The sequence below is a fragment of the Patiria miniata genome, unplaced genomic scaffold (assembly GCF_015706575.1).
Source record: "Patiria miniata isolate m_02_andy unplaced genomic scaffold, ASM1570657v1 HiC_scaffold_17, whole genome shotgun sequence".
In the NCBI taxonomy this organism is placed as follows: Eukaryota; Metazoa; Echinodermata; class Asteroidea; order Valvatida; family Asterinidae; genus Patiria; species Patiria miniata.
In genome coordinates this window covers 3,777,013-3,795,395 of record NW_024037055.1, presented here as the reverse complement: position 1 = coordinate 3,795,395, position 18,383 = coordinate 3,777,013, and the positions used below count along the sequence as shown (strand labels likewise).

General features: G+C 40.5%; 2 protein-coding genes across 3 annotated transcripts in view; both read right to left on the bottom strand.

Moving 5' to 3' along the window:
• LOC119723981 (sucrase-isomaltase, intestinal-like) overlaps positions 1–1,109 on the bottom strand; it is a 38,264-nt gene extending 37,155 nt beyond the window's left edge. The window contains exon 1 of the mRNA XM_038194904.1: positions 755–1,109. Coding sequence (XP_038050832.1) covers positions 755–888 — 134 coding nt within the window. The 5' untranslated portion in view covers positions 889–1,109. The remainder of the gene's footprint in view (positions 1–754) is intronic.
• Positions 1,110–1,988: 879 nt separating this feature from the next.
• LOC119723513 (LIM and senescent cell antigen-like-containing domain protein 1) lies at positions 1,989–12,117 on the bottom strand. Of its 2 annotated transcripts, none has more exons than XM_038194211.1 (13): positions 12,038–12,117; positions 11,055–11,197; positions 10,480–10,525; positions 9,862–9,928; positions 9,463–9,583; positions 8,713–8,753; positions 8,120–8,150; positions 7,840–7,920; positions 7,019–7,169; positions 6,212–6,304; positions 5,718–5,766; positions 4,711–4,786; positions 1,989–4,421 (listed from the first exon to the last, which is right to left on the bottom strand). In XM_038194211.1, the coding sequence occupies exons 2-13, from the start codon at positions 11,156–11,158 to the stop codon at positions 4,289–4,291; spliced, it is 993 nt and encodes a 330-aa protein (XP_038050139.1). In that variant the 5' UTR covers positions 11,159–11,197; positions 12,038–12,117; the 3' UTR covers positions 1,989–4,288. The 2 variants fall into 2 exon arrangements, with proteins under 2 accessions (XP_038050139.1, XP_038050138.1); XM_038194210.1 differs by having other exon boundaries at positions 11,055–11,278; positions 12,038–12,104.
• Between the last annotated feature and the right edge of the window lie 6,266 nt (positions 12,118–18,383).

The following is an 18,383-nucleotide window of genomic DNA, read 5'->3' as shown; positions in this document are numbered from 1 at the left end:
TTTTTTTTTATAATACAATAGTTTTGTTTTGGATGTTTGCAAATGTTGCATATTATATTCTGTGGAAACATTGGCTGGTGCACGAGGGTAGCCGTTGATACGATACGAATAAGGACTAGGCCTATATTATGACATGCTGTCACCAAAAGCTGATGGTTATCATCTTAGCTTCGTATTTGCACACCCCTTATCTATTTTGCCAACTTCTTATATATAGCTTGTTATAACAAAATGAGACCACAGCGTTATCACGCGTCCTTATATACACGGGTCACCTATATAGGGTGGGTGGAGCCGGGTAGGAATATGATGGGGGGGGTAAATTCACATCCACTGGCCTTCTTTTTTTCTTGGGCAGAACATTGCGGTTCTCGATAACATGACGCCCTTTAATGTTGACGCCCTTTATAGTTTTTGACTTGTATATAATTTTTGACTTGTATATAATTTTGGACCGAAAACTCGGATTGGGGGGGGGTTACCGTAAAGGTATTTATGAATGTGAAATAAATTGTGCTTGGTCGGTATTAAACAATCCGTTTCAGCCCGGTTGGAGTCTGGAGTGCTGATAATTACCCTCTGCTTCGCCTCGGGTAATTATCAACCATCCAGACTCCAACCGGTCTTAAACAGAGTTTTTAATGCCTCCCAAACATACATGTATTTCCTCATTAAAGCCTTCCTAATCATTCCAAAGCTTAAGCCAAAAAATTCGGACACCAAGATCTGAAAAGTATAACATATTTCTCCCAACCTGTCTATGTCCTTAATTGTAGTAGACGGCTCGTCCTTGGCTCTCTGGGTGAGGTACACAGGCAGGAAGATGGCCAAAAACACCACCACCACGACCGCTGCTGAGACAAGGGCGATCAATACCTTATTCGCCATGATGGACGATCTACGGGAAGATGTTACTTAGACGTTGATGGCTAACGAACCGTGTGAACTTGGGGAGCAGGCTTGAAACACTGCCCTCGACTTTTTAACTGCACGTATATGCTTACATGCACTGCGCAAACAAATTGAGAGTGTACCCTTTTAATAGCAAACTGACACGGGTTAATGGCGTGCTATAAAGTTCGTCATAAAACTTTGGAACCTGTGGGGCTTGTAAGTGCTTCCAAATTTGGTTGGGCTTTGTTTACTTTGTTGTTAGATCATCACAAATCCGTTCGCATAATGATAATGGGTGATTATCAGAATTTGTCCTGTTTGCTGGGGCAGTAAGGGTGCCCATTTTACACAACTGATGCGGCGTGATATCAGCGACGTTACAAGCTTCCGTCAAGTAGACAGATAAAGGTGTAACCTTTGGGTCCTAAACAGACAAACGATGTTTGGTGGAGTTGTATTAATGCGGAGAAATGAATAACAACAACAATAATAATAATAATAATAAGTGGTATTTTTAAAGCGCACGTATCCAGCATTACTGGACATTTCAAATACCATCTCAGCCCCCTAGTACATTTGAAAACAGCTTGATGCTACCGTTTCGGCGCAAAGCAGCTAAAATCAACCACACCCTCCCTGTGCTCACATGTACCCATTTACTCCCGAGTGGAGAGAAGCAATGAGTGACAAAGTGCCTTGCCCAAGGGCACACGCACCATAGCCGCAGGCTGGACTTGAACCCACAACCTGCAGAATTACCCGCGGAGACCACGAACTCAATGCTCCAGACCACGAGGCCACAGCACTCCGTGGGAAATGCATGTAGTTTGATGCATCTTTCGATCCTTCAGCAAATTGGCACCAGCATTACTTTTGATGTGACGGTTTTCAATAATCGAGTTAAGTTGCCCGTGTCATAAATCAACCTCGTCCCCTAATAAATATGCACGCTTCTGTCTGCAGCCAAAGGGGACCAAATAATTATCAACATCCCATCGATTTAAAAATCTGAAAAGCGCAAGTCATCATCACAACTAAACAGCAACTGAAAGTAGCGACGTTGTTGTCAAAAAAAATGGAAAGAGTTATTCTCCTTGTTTTTTCAATATCTTGTAAAATTTTATTTTACCATCATGCAAAAAAATAAGTGTTTTTTTTTAATTACTACATTTTCGGCAATGTCTAACTTAACGTAGCTATACAATGAGTATTTTTATGCAAACTTTATTTACTGTTAAGATATCGTATTAAATTAATTGTTTTTTAAACTTACAAAATAATCTCAAACTACTTTTGTTCCGTCCGTCACAATCTAAACAAGAAATGTCGCCATTAGGCCCATGTGTTTCAGCTCCAGTCAATTTCTTTGTTCCACTTTATGAATTTAAATTTGTGACACGGATTTCAGTTTTGCTACAAAGATGTGTCAACGCATCGGTCAAACTGAAATCTGGGTTGAAAAATTGAAAAATTAGGAATCGGTGTATATACAAGTAAAATGTGGCTAATATTTGTTGCTGCAAATAGGTGATTGTAGGCATGCACGTTTATACATGTACTTATAATGAAGGCCAACATGATGCATCGTAAACATTTTGAACCCTGCATCCGAGTTTAAAAACATTATAATAATACCGGTAACAATAACTGAAACCGCGTTCACCAGCTTTAATATGACTTTTTTTGCTGGAGTTGGAAACTTACTTATAACCCGCTAAAATTCAACACTGTTCTGTGTGTGAAACCACATTCTACGTATTTGGTCTTTATACAATGTATAACGTGAACCTTAACTCTAAAGTTAAAGTTTAAAAACTTTTAATATGTATTTGTGCTTTCTAGGCCTAACTGTTTTTTAATGTTGTAAATGTCATGCAATTCAGTTTCTCACTACTATATGTCATGTTTTTTTTAATAAACCATAAACCAAACCAACCACAACTGAACTTTATTTCAAGGTACTATCCAGCCCCAAGCTTAGTTGGGCTCTGCCTTCCTCAATCCTAAAAAAAAAAAAAAAAAAATCCGAGAAGGTCGTCAAAATCTTGGGCTTCGATACAATTCCCACGGGGATTAATGTTGTAGACAGACATCATGAAAAGGCAACTTACGGAAGTGATATATGATAATTATACTCATTCAATGATGAAGTAGGCATGCCATCTGTTTAATTCAACAAGTTCAATGCATTGTATTGTATCATATGTAACCATACCAGGGCAAACGACTATCACGCACGATCTTGACTGATTCATACTTAATTTTTTTTAGATGCTGGGGCGAGTTCGAGTGCTGTTCTTCCTTGAATAATAACACTAATGAAATGCGAATGATGTTATTGTATTTAAGCTTAAAGTTTCTTCTCCCTGTGTGCTGATGTGCAAGTAATAAGGTGTTAGCTTCGCGTGACTGATTTTACTATTTTTTCATCTATAAAGCAAAACATTGCATGCGGCTTATTTCATTACTGAGGCATGCATTAATATCTTATACCTACAATGTATGTGTATTCAATAATTACAAAGAGAATAATTCATAGCTATACCAACATGCATTCATAAGCATTCATAAATATCTGAGACAATTTACCCATTCCTATTGGTCAAGAGCACGTCACTTGGCTGGGTTGGCGCTGATAAAACACCTGCTGGTTTTAAACACAATTCCTGAGTACGCGCCTCGCACATGCCAATTTCCATATAAGGAGATTTCTTAGCACTATGCACATGAGGCACATACTATAGCCATGGCCAGAGGGGTGTTTCACAAAACATGAAGTAAATTGTTGAACAAAGTCGTTGGAAATTTGTGAATTTATGATTTGTTTTGACTTTTTGACTGAAAGGTCTTTATGAGTGTGAATAAATATGTACTTGGCCAGTTTCGAACACATAATTTTTTAACAATCTAGCAGCCTTGCCTGGGGCATTATCAGCGTTCAGGCCCCTACACGGCTTTAAATTATTTGTTTAAAACTGGTCAAGCACAGATTTATTTCCTTAATAAAAATATAAAACTTTAACCTAATTTGCTTTAAAATGTCACATTGTGACCTTAAATTTTTTTAATATATAAATGATGATTAGTAAGTAAGCGGTATCAAATTCATGCCTAGATGCATGACTTTTTATTCTCAACATGCATAGCCAAGTGATATTGTCAAACGTTTCAACTACACCCCTTTCCTGCATTAGCCTTTTTAAACTCTTTTCTCTTTACCCAAACATACCCCAACCAAATAGCACCCTCCGCCTGTGCCCCAATATTGTGCCTCATCTAGGCTAATATTCCTCCATTGTCCATTACTTCTACCCTACCCCACGACCTCAAGCAACCCCCTCCCCCTTCCCTCCAAACTTCTCCATCTTTAATTTCGCCGTCCTTTCCTAGTGGCCTACTTCTGCTCAGCCTTGCCGTATTTCTTGCTGGTAGTCTCCACTTTCTTTTGGCGTCTCTTCAGCTCATTGGGGAACTTGTCGTAGCACTTCTTGCAGACAGGCTTCAGATCAAACTCGATGAACTTACTCCTGTTGTTAATAGCAAATATCTCAATCAAAATACATCTTAGACGGCCAAATTTCATTGTTCTTGATATTTCAGATTAAATAAATGTTTATACCAAATGGTGAAACTTGATTTCTAAATCGGGTTGAAAAGTCAAACCAAGTTCCTAACAGAGTTTGGATTAATATTTTGTACGAAAGAAACAAATTCAAAATCACTTGGACCTGCGTGGAGGTTCCATTCCCAAGTTTTCAGGACAAAGGGAACGATCCTGCTTTAGGGAAATTGAAGGAATGAAATGTGATGACTTACTTGGCACTTAGGAGGGTATCGCAGGAACTGCAGAAGAAATGCTCCTCACACCACGTCTTGTTCATGGTGCACATCACTACAGAAAAGGGAAACGACAATTAAACCTCTATAAAGCTAACTGATTTACTCCTTCTGACTGACACGGAAAAGAGAAACTGATTGCGAGGAAGCAACATTACATACACAGCACCACTTTTTCAGAGTTGCCAGTGTTGAGGAGAACAACTTATTAGCTCAACATTTCAAAAGCCGATGCTGGCAAGCTCCGTGGTGGAGTGGTAAGACGTCTGCACTAGTAGGCAAGAGGTCGTGGGTTTGATTTCCACCCAAGTAACTTGTGAATTTTTCTCACAATCACTCGGGACAATAGTGAGTATACGATTGTTTACAAAATACGTCGTTGAAGAGCAACCCCTTAATTGAATTGCAAACCGTGTTTTCTGTTTGCCTCGTAGCCGAGCGGTTAGAGCGTGGAGCTATGGAGTGGAAGGTCGGCGGTTCCAATCCCATTCGGATCAAAAACTGGAAAACTCTCTCAGACGACCCAACAGCAAAATGGGTACCTGATTCGTTCAGCGAAGGTAAGATGGCGAGAGGAGAGGACTGGGCCCCGCCACTCATATGCCACGCCAAAGACACAGTGGACCTCTAACATCCCACTGCTCCTACGGCCAGTAATGGCTATGGGTACCTTTACCTTTACCTTCAGCTGAAGACGAACAAAGTACTTGTAGCTATTTCTACTCAGAAGTACACATACATGGTACTCCCTTTACCCACTGATGGTCAACCACACAAATCTCAAAGTCTTAATGCCCTCAAAAGTGTGACTGATAAGCAAGGAAGTAAATGGATAATACAGAGAAGGGGGTAATCCTGCCTTGAGTAAAAGATGAATACAAATTACCTCAAGATTGAATTTGAAACGTTTAATACTCGCTGCAAGGTAGAAAAAAATACACTAAAAACTGAAAGAGAAATATGACAATTAAATCTACAGAACTTACTCTCAGATGTAATGGGCTTGTTGCAGTAGAAGCACATGTTGCCAAAAAGCTGTCAGCACAAAGATTTTACAAACTTTGTTAAAATACAAATTTTATACAGTTCTTCAAAAGAATACAGTTCTTCTAACAGTACACTCTAATCTTGTTAATCCCTTTGTCAACAAACTGGCCCCTGTTATCAGATACTGCTGCTTATCCCCTGCACTTGTCAATATCAGCTGTGTGACAGCACATGTGGCTTTATTACACTTAAGTGTTAGGGATTATAAAGCCACTGTTTGGACGAAGGATTAAGATAGATTAGAGGGCTGGCCAGTTTACAGTTAGATTGACTGTTTTCTCTCTGACGTTTCTAGTGGAGGTTACTCCCAATGAGAAAAGCAGTGTTCTCATCTGTCTGTCTTCCATTTATACCATAGGATCTCAGTAGAGACAGGAATAAAACTCTGGCCACCAAAAGTTTCAAGTTGTCCACAAAGGTACCACTTACATACCTGGTTGTAATGCATCTCACAGTAGGCCTTGCCGTTGCGCTCATAGTGCTTGTGACCAAGAAAAGGCTTCTCGCAGCGAGCACACACAAAGTGCTGAAAAATCAACACAAATTCATTATTGTAATTAATTTATTAATTCAGCCGCAGTTTACAAAAGGCAGGTTTATAAACAAGAAATTCAGCCCTTGGTGACTTCTCAGTGTCAATAATTTGATGAAGGTGTGGCATCTGAAGTCATGAAACTAGAGCCTGAAGCTAATGTTGAAAATAAAACTGAGGTTTCCCAACCTGGCATCAATACAAGACAAGTCATATCTTTCCAGGTCAAGTCGGGTCAGGTTAAAGTTTGGGTCAAGTCAAGTAAGGCACCGTCGAGTCAGTTCAGGTCAGAGCAGATCATGTCATGTCAGGTCAGTTCAGGTCAGGTCAGGTTAGGTAAGGTCAGGTTTGGACAAGGGCGGATCACGAAGACAATTTTTACGGGGCTCAAAAGGTATGTTCCCCAGAAATTTGATTCAAAAATTTAAGGCGTGGGGTTGGGGGCCCGCATAAGGGCCCCGGAAATTTTGTGGATTCTAGATGCTCTATCTGACCACTTTAATTTTGCAATTTCTGACCACTTTAACCAATTTGATTTAGCAAAGGATGGTAGTGTACGCAGTGGCTGCCTTTTTTGCAACGTCACTTTAAAAGAAAAAAATGTGTTAGTTTTTGGGGAGGGCCATGGTCCCCGTTGGACCCCCCCCCCCCTTGGATCTGCCGCTGGGTTTGGACAGGTTAGAACAGGTTAGATGCAGCCTTACTTACCTCGACGTGCCAGTGTTTGCCCATGGCCGTCACAATACGTTCTTCGATTGGACGATGGCAGGCACTACAGATCGGGATACCCTGCTTATCATGGCATGGCAGGCAGTATAGCTCCCCTCTCAACTCACGAGCACTGGGAGTCAATTCCTCCCTACACAAAAACAATGGAACAATCCATTATTAAAACTGTATAAGGTATTAGCAATTCAGTTATTCATGTTCCAGAGAAAATATTTTCAGAAGAAACTTAAACCTGTCATTTAGTTTCGATATCTATACTCCTGAATTCCCTGTTTGATTTTGGTTTTTTTCTTCAATGAAAAATGTTAATAATATTTTTCAAGTATTGATGATGTGCAATACTTGATATACATGTTCTTGACAATGTATTCCGGCTACAATAGATTTGAGTATTAAATACCATGGAGAGACTGTATATTAAAGGAGAAATCACCACAAAACTGGGTACGATATACAGGGTGAGTCAAAAAGAAAGTGACCGAACTAGAAAAAATATTTTAAAAATAATTATGTGGCTCGCTCCATTTTATAAAAATAACATAAGGATAACTTACATGTTATTGATTAGCAACTGTGAAAATTTCACATAATTTGCGTACTCTATTCCCAAGTTATTTCTTTATTATTTGTAAAATGCAAATTTTTTTTACAACAAGTGGCAAACTGAAAGAAAAAAATGGAGTCCTGAAAATCTCTCTAAATATTTGGCTTTGTGAAAATAAATCCACATCTGAAATTGAAAACAAAAGTGTCAAACACAAAAGCTTGGTATTCCTGGGTTTTCAAAGCCTGTTACTCACCCACACTTGCAGCAGTTGAAGTGGTAGGGATGATAATGTTCCATCTTCCATTTCAAATGTTCGTCTTCCTGGATCAGGCCACTGCACAGCAAAAAAAAATTGGGTTGAAATTGGGTTGAAAAGCTGACAAAAATTTGTTGTCACGGGGAAAAAATACATCATCTTTTTGAAGAGCAAAATGTTCACAAGCGGTTTTATTTGTTTACCAATTTAACCCAAAATATTCAGAAAACCACATAGGACAAATTGAAAACTAAAAATGAGAAATAAACCCACTTACTGGCACTTGAAGCAAATGTACTTTCCACTCCCTGGAGGGAAAAAATAAAAAACAAACTTTCATGCTCGAAATACAAAATGATTTCATTCGACCATTTGTGCCGCACGCTGATTGGCTACGATATCAGACCTGAGGTGTCTGCAGATCTATGCCAGTCCGGAATTGAACCGAGTGGAGTGAAGCTATCCGAACAAGATGACATGATCATCATGGAGTCCCAACCTCTAGTTCGGGGACAGACATACTACAAACAGATGGATGAATGAGTGATATAAGATGATCTGTATGGGCGCACGACGTTGTAACTCCACACAGGTGGACTGTGTTTGATTACCGCCTGTAGGAAACACATTTCGTCAAGGCACAGAAGCTGAAATTGTTCTCATCTTGGGACTGCTAATTTTTTTGTTAGTGCCGACTTTTGCTGATCGTCTTAATATTGTCGCAGTTACAATCACGTCACAAAAAAATTGGCAACTGATATGTTCCTGACGGTCATAGCTCAGGTGCAGCTTGATCCTGAAAAGTCAGTCGCCGACAAGGTCAACCTGGGGGCAGCCTTAGATATCTTTCCACAATAATAATTGGCCTACCTGCAGCCTTTTCCTTCAAATGGCATGGTCTACAAAGAGCTCTGTATACAGAAAAAAAAGAAACAACAAATATTACAAGATATCATATTATATTCGAGCACTGAGGTGATAGTGTTCTTTAACTGTTCATTAGAAATCAGGTCCAATACCTTCTTAATTAAATACTGCCCCCACCTTCAACCGGGTTCAGACATCCAATGGAAATTATTCCATTTTCAGACTGTAGGGCCTAAATTAATATGGTACGCAAATGGGTAGTTACAAAGAATGAAAACACTCCAAGAATTTTCAACAAAGTCTTTTCAATTTTTAATGACATACAGGATTTGTCGAAGGTTTGTGAAAGTGCGTAGAAACTTTGCATGATCTCTCAAACTCTAAGCAAAGGCTTTGAAGCTAGTTATTATGGAAGTTGAGGGAATCGAGTTTAAAGTACACTGGAAAACAAAAGCTTACGGGCTGTCTGCTATGGAAGCCTGTTGGCTGTCACATGGCTACAGACTTTCTTTAGGGCTGAGGATTTCCCACACTTCAGCCGAATTTCAAACTTCGGCTCCAAATCTAATAAGCCACTGAATTTGGAGACTCAGACACACATTCACGTCCAGTGAACATCCAATAAGAAGTAAAGAATGTGTTTACTTGGGGCTCAATTCAAAAACACATTTCTGAATCAACCTTCAGCCAGGTATTGAAGCCACAGCTGGAGACAGAGCCAGGATTTGGAAAACATCCCGAGAATTGCTATACCTTCCTCTATTCTTGATGAATCCCGTGTCGGCCAGCACGGCGTTGCATAACTCGCAGCGGAAACACTCAGCATGCCAGTTGTTGTTCATTGCCTTGATCACGCGGCCGATCACAAACTCCCCTAGATTCGTCAATGTGAAAAGAGAAAGATAGTATGGTTAATCAAGAAAAGGCCAGCGTGTTAAAGCTACATGTAATCCCAGCACACGAAAATGCTATTCAATCAATTTAGAATAGCTTACAAGTATGCACATTTATAAGCTATAGTGGTAATGTGATCATGGAAGTTGCTTTTCGTGGGTACTAAAAGCAACGCAGCTCAGAAAGAGTGTCTGGTGTCGCAATCACAATCGTCAATATTCCCTGGATGAATTCTTTATGGTTCTGTTTTTAACTTACCACACTTTCCACAGCATGGAGCAAACAGGACCTGAAAGTCATGCTCACAGTACCTCCTGCCCTCAAACTGAAACAGCAGAAAACAACATCACACACAAAAGTCATATGGGCAATTCCACGGTTACTCACGTTACATTTTCGTAACGTGGGTAACTGATTTTGTGCGTCTTGTTTATCATACATAACACATTTTTCTGGATGTCATCTTTGGTGCTTAGGTAGGTCTAGGTCTACTCTATCTACCATGGGGATAACAGTTATTAAACCTTTTCAGTAAGGTAATTACAGCCCAAGGAAACTCAAAAGTACATCAAAAATGTAACGTGAGTAACCGTGGAATTGTCTATATCCATACATGTAGATATTAACTTCGTGCATCGGTAAAGAATAAATATAGCCTACAAACACTCTGACAGCGTAATGAAGAAAACAGTTTTAAAAAGCATTTGTACTTGTGCAGGGACCCCATAATGTATTCACAATTGTTTTGGGACAAGTTGTAAAAGCATTTCCTACTTCTACATAATTCAGTGAATCTCTAACAGTACGTGCATATGCGTAAATATGATGAAATGAAATTGGGGTCGAAAAATATGTCAGGTAAAGTTGTTTTTTTACCTCAAAAAACGTTCCCTCAGGAAACGGTCGGAAGCACTGAGCACATCTGCAAATAAAAATGTATGCAAATTATCAGTTTCCCATTCTCCTAATAAAAACCACATAATTGTTAACCCCCAAACTACATTCCATGTTATTGTTAATGGCCATGTACATGTGTACATGTAAGTCACTTTATGATAATTGACTTGTCATTGAAATGTTACTTGAAGTAAGCACGTTGAGACTCCTACATGTACAGAATCTATTTTCTATTTTCAAAATTTATCAGTATTAGATGTACTTTTTTTTTTTCAAATCCAAATTTTTGGTTTGAGTGAACAGTCCCATTGCCCACTTTGGTCCAATTATCAGGACATGACAAATATTGTGGAAACACAATTCTCAAAATTCACCAACTGTTTCTTAGAAATGACCGATTTTAAGATGAATAAGACATCATCAAATTCTAATATATACCGGTGCATGTACCAATGTACATGTACATTGTATACTGTGTATGACAAACGTTCAAATCGGATGTATCGGGATATAAAAAAGAAGAAGCAGTGATCTTGATCAATGCATGAACTTACACGAAGCATTCTTCATGCCACATCTCCCCACTGGAGTTGACAATCTTCTCATCTTCACGGAAACCATCGTTGCAACGAGTGCAAATAGCCACCCCACCAGACATCGCGCGAGGCACGGAGACACTCTTGGAATGAAAACCGCGCTGTAAATAGTCAAGAGAATTCAAGCGCCCTCAGTCGACGACAAACAATGAGAGACGGCCGAGTGCGAGACTCCAATGATCCTGGTGAACAAAATTCTGGTAAATTTCACATTTTCGTTTGACATTTGAGGGATTTCAACCCACCCTAGAGGTACCAATCCACATCAAGATAATACTTCTGAAATATTGAGGCCAAACAGTGACAGGAGAGTTTGGAAGTTTGAAAAAATTGACAATTTTCTGCTAGTGCTAGGCCTATAGCAACTTCAATTCGTCTTCCTATAAGGTTTGATCTTACACCTTGGAGGTAGGCCTATTCGCTGTGCAGGGAAAAATTAGTATAGTGATGTCCCTGTATGGAATTCTTCCTCTAAGTAATTAACATTGAACATCCCCATAAGCATGAAAATCAACTAAAATCATCCGCCATGAACAGAATCAGTGAATGCATACACATCAGTGCAGTGAATGCATAGACATAGGAAACGGCCCGTTTCTATTGCATGTAATGTGAACGGCGGCCGGAATTGGTGAGTTTCACGTATGGTATGTTAGGAATGTACTATGGCTGTCACTGACCGAGTGCGTGTGTGATCAATGAACGGAGGGGTATCATGCATGCACAATGGACTACGATGAGACAGTACGTACACAGCGTACCGAACTGCCCAACCCATTCATACGGAACCAGTTTTGAAAAGGCCGAATCAGAACTTTAAAGCATATTTTAGAGAAGACAGTTTACTCTGATTGACCCTCAGGATATAACCACTACTACCAAAGTACAAAATGACAGCCAAAATAACCAAAAATATGAACATTATCTTAGTTTATACTTACTTGATTGGGAGATCAAACCGCCGTTGTTTTGTACAGCAGGAACTGGTAGAGCGCCCTCTTGCCAAGATTTTTTTTGAAATGCGTACGACTCGGATAGTACACGATTGGCGTTCGTACGTACGTCCGCGGCCGTACGTGGGCACGGTGTGACTATACCCATACCGCATGCCAGTCACCGGATCGAACTTGGGGTTTTTTTGGGGGGGGGGGGGCGAGTTTTAAAAACGATTTCTGACAAAAGTCCTACTCATACACACTATTTGGGTGGGATGGGAGAACGAAATGTTTGTGCAGACCAAAATTATTCAAGTGTCACTGGAAAGTTTAGACATGGACCATCACACGCGTATACAACAAAAATAGAGCCTGGCTACTATAATTAGCTCAATTTAATCCATATTATCCGCGACATTTCATGTATTGGATTTACTTCCAAAATTGTTGGATCAAGCTTTAATATGCATTATGTTTTGGGTATGTTGTGCCAAGATCAAGTATAGACCAATATCTTTGTATATGACCTAGTTTTTACCCGACCAATAAAATCCATATTTTTTTGCGGAATTTGTGACCGACATCGGTTCTTTGTGATGCGTCCCAGATTGAATTGTTCAGTTAAAGTGTTTACACGAATCGGTAATTGCATATAATTGCGCACTTATACACACCGGACTACTTGACGCGCGCTGGGCATTGAGCGGTTTACACTAGCAAACGTACAGGTTAGTAAAAGAAGTCTTATTGGCGTGCATCGTTATAACATCGGTCAAGAGAAAGTTTTGTTCGCTGTAAGTATCCCGCAAGCTTGATAAGTTTTGACAACCATCAAGTTGCCAAAAAAACATATTAATTACGTCTGATATACTAGGCAAACAAACGTCGACAACTTTTTCCCAGGTGTTTAACCTTTTTAGTGGTCAAACTTACACTGGAACTCGACCACCGCCCTAATCTACATTGCGGATTCGATATTTATTTAGTGATATCTCGATGATATATATAAGCAAATAGTATTGGAGGCGGGATCGAACCTCATCCTAAACAGGGCCGATCAGGCCGTGGTCGAGTGTCGTTTTTAAAGTGGATGTTTTCATTTGTAATAAATATAGTTGAGTAAACGCATGGAAATACACATTGGAGTAGAGACCCGTAGCCCCCCCCCCCCCCCTTGCCACGCGGGCTTCGGCAATATGGATTTTGGCCCCGAATGCAGACAAACGCTTATCACCAAGATGAAACAAATCGGTCTATATATGAAATTGACAGTCAGACCTTGATCAACTCACGTATCTCACACGTGACCCGATCCTTTATTTTCTCCCTTTCCTTTGCCAACTTCATTCAAAGTTTAACTTGCTCATCATGCCTTGACGTTGTACGACCCCCACACGGGATTAGTACCGACTTCTAACTATTCTCATTAAAATTGGAGGAGGTCATGTGTTTTCCCTTGATGCCGTAATTGATCCACTGTACACTTATATATCATGCATAGTGGGAGTACATTATGAATAATCATTAGCCTTGAGTGCTTTTAACAGCCAACCAGTGGCTCTAACAAAACCGCATTGCCCTTTTTGGGAGCTCTACCAATAATGCCATCGGGCACACCAGATAGTTGAGATCAAAAATGAAGAACCAGTAGACAATCTACGAGCAGCAACATTAAATTGTTTCGTCATTACCTGTTGGAAAAATGGCGGGTCGCAGTCGGTACTCTCCTCTATTGCGAGGGAGGCTTTCACGAAACATCAGCGCGTTTGCTTGGATTGTCTGCTTTGGGTGCTTCACTTTCAGCAGCAAGGCCCAGCTATCAACTGAACCTACCACGGAGCTGCTTATGATCCAGACGTCTTTGCCCGCAGTGGACCCAACTGAAGAGCCTGTTATATCGCCCGCGACGGAGGAGCCCTTATTGCCCGCAGAAGAGCCCCTCGAAGATGAGCCCTTAATATTTCCACACTCTAAAAAATAGTTGCTCAATATTGGGTAAAATTACTACCTTTTCGAGAGTAAAAAGGGAACATGGTCGTCAACTTGTGTACTTTTTTTTACACAACAGCTAAAGTGCAGAAAAGTACCCATTTCAGTGTAACTTTTACCCATAATTGTGTTACGTGTTTGCACAACAAAGTTGGGTAAAAAAGTTTACCCATGTGACGACCATGTTCCCTTTTTACTCAATTATTGGGTAAACTTTACCCAACCCTCCTTTTAACCAAGTGTTGTGTCAGTTTCTTACCCAGATATTGGGTTCTAATTTTTACCCTGCACTATTGGGTTCTAAATTTACCCATCACTTGGGTTGTTTTTGAATTAGTTGTTGTGTATACCTTTGTTATTGACCCTTGCGGTTTTATTCAACTTGTAACTCTGCAATGTGAATTGCATGCTAGAGACAGCAATCGCGAGGGATTTCAATAACTGAGTCCTGGGTTGGAAAGTCAGTAAACTGAATAAGATGATATTTCCTCAAATATGGTGCTGATGCATGAGGACTATTACAAGGAACGTGGGCTAAATGATGGGCAGTGGTGCTAGAATTTCCCTCAATCAACTCATTCAAAAACAATTTCCCAAATGTCGGTCAGTTTGCTCCGTGTTTCTAGATCTGGGAACACTCACTATACGGTACATGAAACGCATGCATCATGTGCATGGAATCGTGGTTGGCAGAGCCGTGACGTCCAAGTTGCACATAAATGTCCAAAAAATAAGCATGTTACTTCTCTGAGCTCCCCGATATTAATCCTCATACATCAGCATCCCATTTGGAGGAAACAACACTGAAATTCATTTCACTGACTTACCTGGAACAAAGAAATCACGTCATCAAAATCCCCAAATTGTTGAAGGTCTCACAAGCGGCGGCCATTTTGTACATGAGTGATGACGAGTGCACAATATTGGGTAAACGTTGTCACGTGCGTCAGTTTACCCCTCACAGTGGTAACATTTAACTAATGTCGTGGTAAATTCTACTCTTCAACGTGAACAATGAAATAATTGTTACACAGCGGTGGGGTAATTCCAGTTTCTTTAACCCATCACTTGGGTAATAACACCATGATTTGAACTCTTTGCCTGTGCTGCAGGGACTTGTAGTCAATGTTGGGTACTTTTTTACCGTTTTCATGTGTAGCACATTTGACACAAGTAGAAGGTACAAGCGAAATTTTCATTTTGCTCAATATTGGGCAGAAATGACGCAATTTGTTTACACAACAGTTTTACACAACATAAATTTACACTTCTTTTTTAGAGTGCAGTTTTATTGCCCCCTGCACCCGTAGAGGAGTTAGTTGTACTCCCCGAAGCTGAGCCTGTAACCGTGCCATATACGGAAACAACACTGCACGGCAGTCGAACAGGAACATCAACAGGTAGGTTTGTTTAAGTAAAAACAAAAACAACGACAAACGACAAACGACAAACGACAAACAAAACAAAAAATCGACAACAACAACAATAACAAACGACGACGATGTATGATTCTAAAGTGTTCCCGTGTATTGTTCATCTATTTGTTGCATTTTATTCCATGGTAAGGCCAAAATAATATGTCTGCAGCTTCCGGTTTCCCTACCTACCCTATTCTGACAGCCCCTACCCTAATTTGTTTAGGGGAAAAGACAGCTAGACTCCCCCATAATTATGATCGTACACAAAATAATTGGCCCAAAAAAAATCCCTACTTACCTACCCTATTTTCGAAAGCCATGTTATCAGAAGTAGTACCTTTTTCTTGGGGGGGGGGGGGGGTGCTAAAGTTCCAAAGGCACATCCTTAAGTCTGAAACGTTTGCAAGAGGATCATGGTTCGTTTGACCTTACCACCCCTCTTTTAGGGGGAATTGAGATGATCCAAACGAAAACGTCGTCGGAAAGTCTGTTAGAATTTTTACCGCGTAACCTTCACGTCCTCGGCAATTAACAATTAAAATTTGCGAGACGGTTGACTGACCACGTTTGGATAAGTCGTTTCTACGAAACAATAACTGCAAGGTACCATTATTTTATGGGGGGGTTAAACACATCCGTTCTGAAATGTACACACTTTTTCCGGAGGCTTGGAATTCGTAAATCAAAAAGTGGCGGGGGAATGGGGTGGGGGGGGGGCTGGGGCGGGGGAATGGGGTGGGGGGGGGGGGGGGGGGCTGGGGGCTGGTACCATCTGTCGATGGGTGCGTTGTTCAAACGGACGATGATGCCACACTAACGGAATATATATTGTGCTTTTCAAGAAGATACATGCCCGAAATTCCCAAAAGGCACCCGTAACGGCCGATGCGATGGCAAAAAAGGGCACGCCTTTTTTTGTTTAAAGGTACTTTTCAGAAAAAAAGGCTCCTTAACAAATGAAGGGCACTCTTTACAAATGGGGGGGGGGCTGTAAGCGCTGGTAAAAAGGGTCTTTACAAAATATATATTTGTTTTTTGTTTTTTGTTTTTTGTGTAGTTTTTTTTTTTTTTTTTTTGGGGGGGGGGGGGGTTAATACCTCCTTACTCCCCCACCCCGCTGGCTACCCCTATGAGGGGAGGGGTATTAATGAGTAGGGATTGTGAGGTGCCCCCGACCCCCCCCCCCCCCCCCCACTCCCCTGCTGGATATGACACTGATTAGTTTCAAACTAACTCAAAACGCAATTATCTAGCTTAATATTATTTTGTTTAAGTGCACAATTCAATTGGGCATTTGGTGTTTTGACGTTGGCAACACGGCTAAAGTGCGTTCTTGAAAAACACCACCTGTGACCTATATTTTACCATTATAGAAAGATACGACTCAGTCTTCAATTATGACTCTCTCAGCATTCTCTAATATAGACTAGTTTAAGTGTATAATTTTGATTAATGAGCTCGGCGGACGGCTTTTTGGTTTATTTAGTTGCTCCCTTAACTCTTCCAATTCCCAGCGTCCTGTACACTGTTAAAAAAAATTGGATAAAACACTGTTGGGCAATGTAATTTACCCAGCATTGGTATGAAATTACCTCATATTGGATTGAATTGGGTAAAAACCGTCAAACTGTTGGGAAGAATTTGCCCAAGAGTGTAGGCAGTTGATAATTCCATCAGCGTTGGTCGAATTATCAACCGATTTTGCCCAACTTTTTTTACACTGTATTGGGCGGTACGGTGGGTACGAACGAAAGTTCGGGTATAGGCGGTGACATAGGCCTATCTGACACTATAGAGGGCGTTATTTATGGTTCAACTTCAAGGTAGCCTGCTGCGCATTTATTTTTAATGTTCATGGCCGTGTTTCATGCCTCTTGATAGGGATACTCAGCTTTTCTTTTTTTTTAAATACTCCTTTGGATTAAAAGTACGCATTAACTTTGGGTCCCCTTCCTCTTTTCTCATAATCTCCTCCCTAGTGAGGGATGTCAAATTGGAATTTGAACACGTGAACACGCATTTTACAGTTTAATACTGCTAAGTGTTGTCTGGTGATTGGGGACTGCATTCAAGCAACTTGGGAAATCATGGAAACCGAGTTCCAGCCAAGAGACTGAAATAAATTAATGTCAATACATGCAACATGCAACATAATACATGCAACACAATGCAAGGTTCTTAAACCTTAATAACCAGAATGATCCACGGGCAGCAAAAAAAAAAGGGCAGCCCCAAACTCCGCTCGATCGCTCGAACACATATCATTGTCATTTCAATACATCGGAAGAAATTGCAGTATTTCTCCATGGCTCGAAACCAATTCCACAAAAAGTCCCTGTGTACAATTTCAGTCTTCCGCCTGATTGCATGCACTGATTGCATGCCTACTCCTTTGTTACTTGCAAACCTGAATATTGCACAACCTGTTCGACAATAATATGGCTGTTTGTGATTTCCACTTCAATACGTAGGAGAATCAAATGACGGTGATGAAATATGTGTGAGTAGTGTGTGATCTGGAGACCGAGCGGTTTGAGTGGATCGGAGACGAATCATATCGGGTTTTTTTCTTGTCAAATTGCATCCCACCTGTCATTGTGGGCTAAATTTGACAAAGAAAAACAAAACAAAAATCTCGGAAAGGGTTAAAACGGTCCTGCTTGTCGAATGGTTAACAAAATCAGCATGATTACCGACTGATTAAATCGTGGTGAATACCACCAACAGCTGTTGTACAGATGAATATGCAAATTCACAAGAAAGCACCAATGGGCAGAGAGCGAAATGCCTGCTTGGAATGTGGCCAATCAACTTCTGCATTTACTTGTCAAAAAGGTAGCCACGCCCTGCTCAGGGCATCGAGAAAATGATCTGCATCAAAGTTACATAAACGTGTTTGTAACACGAAGTTTGCGACTGTGCATGGAGATTTTAATGAACTAATG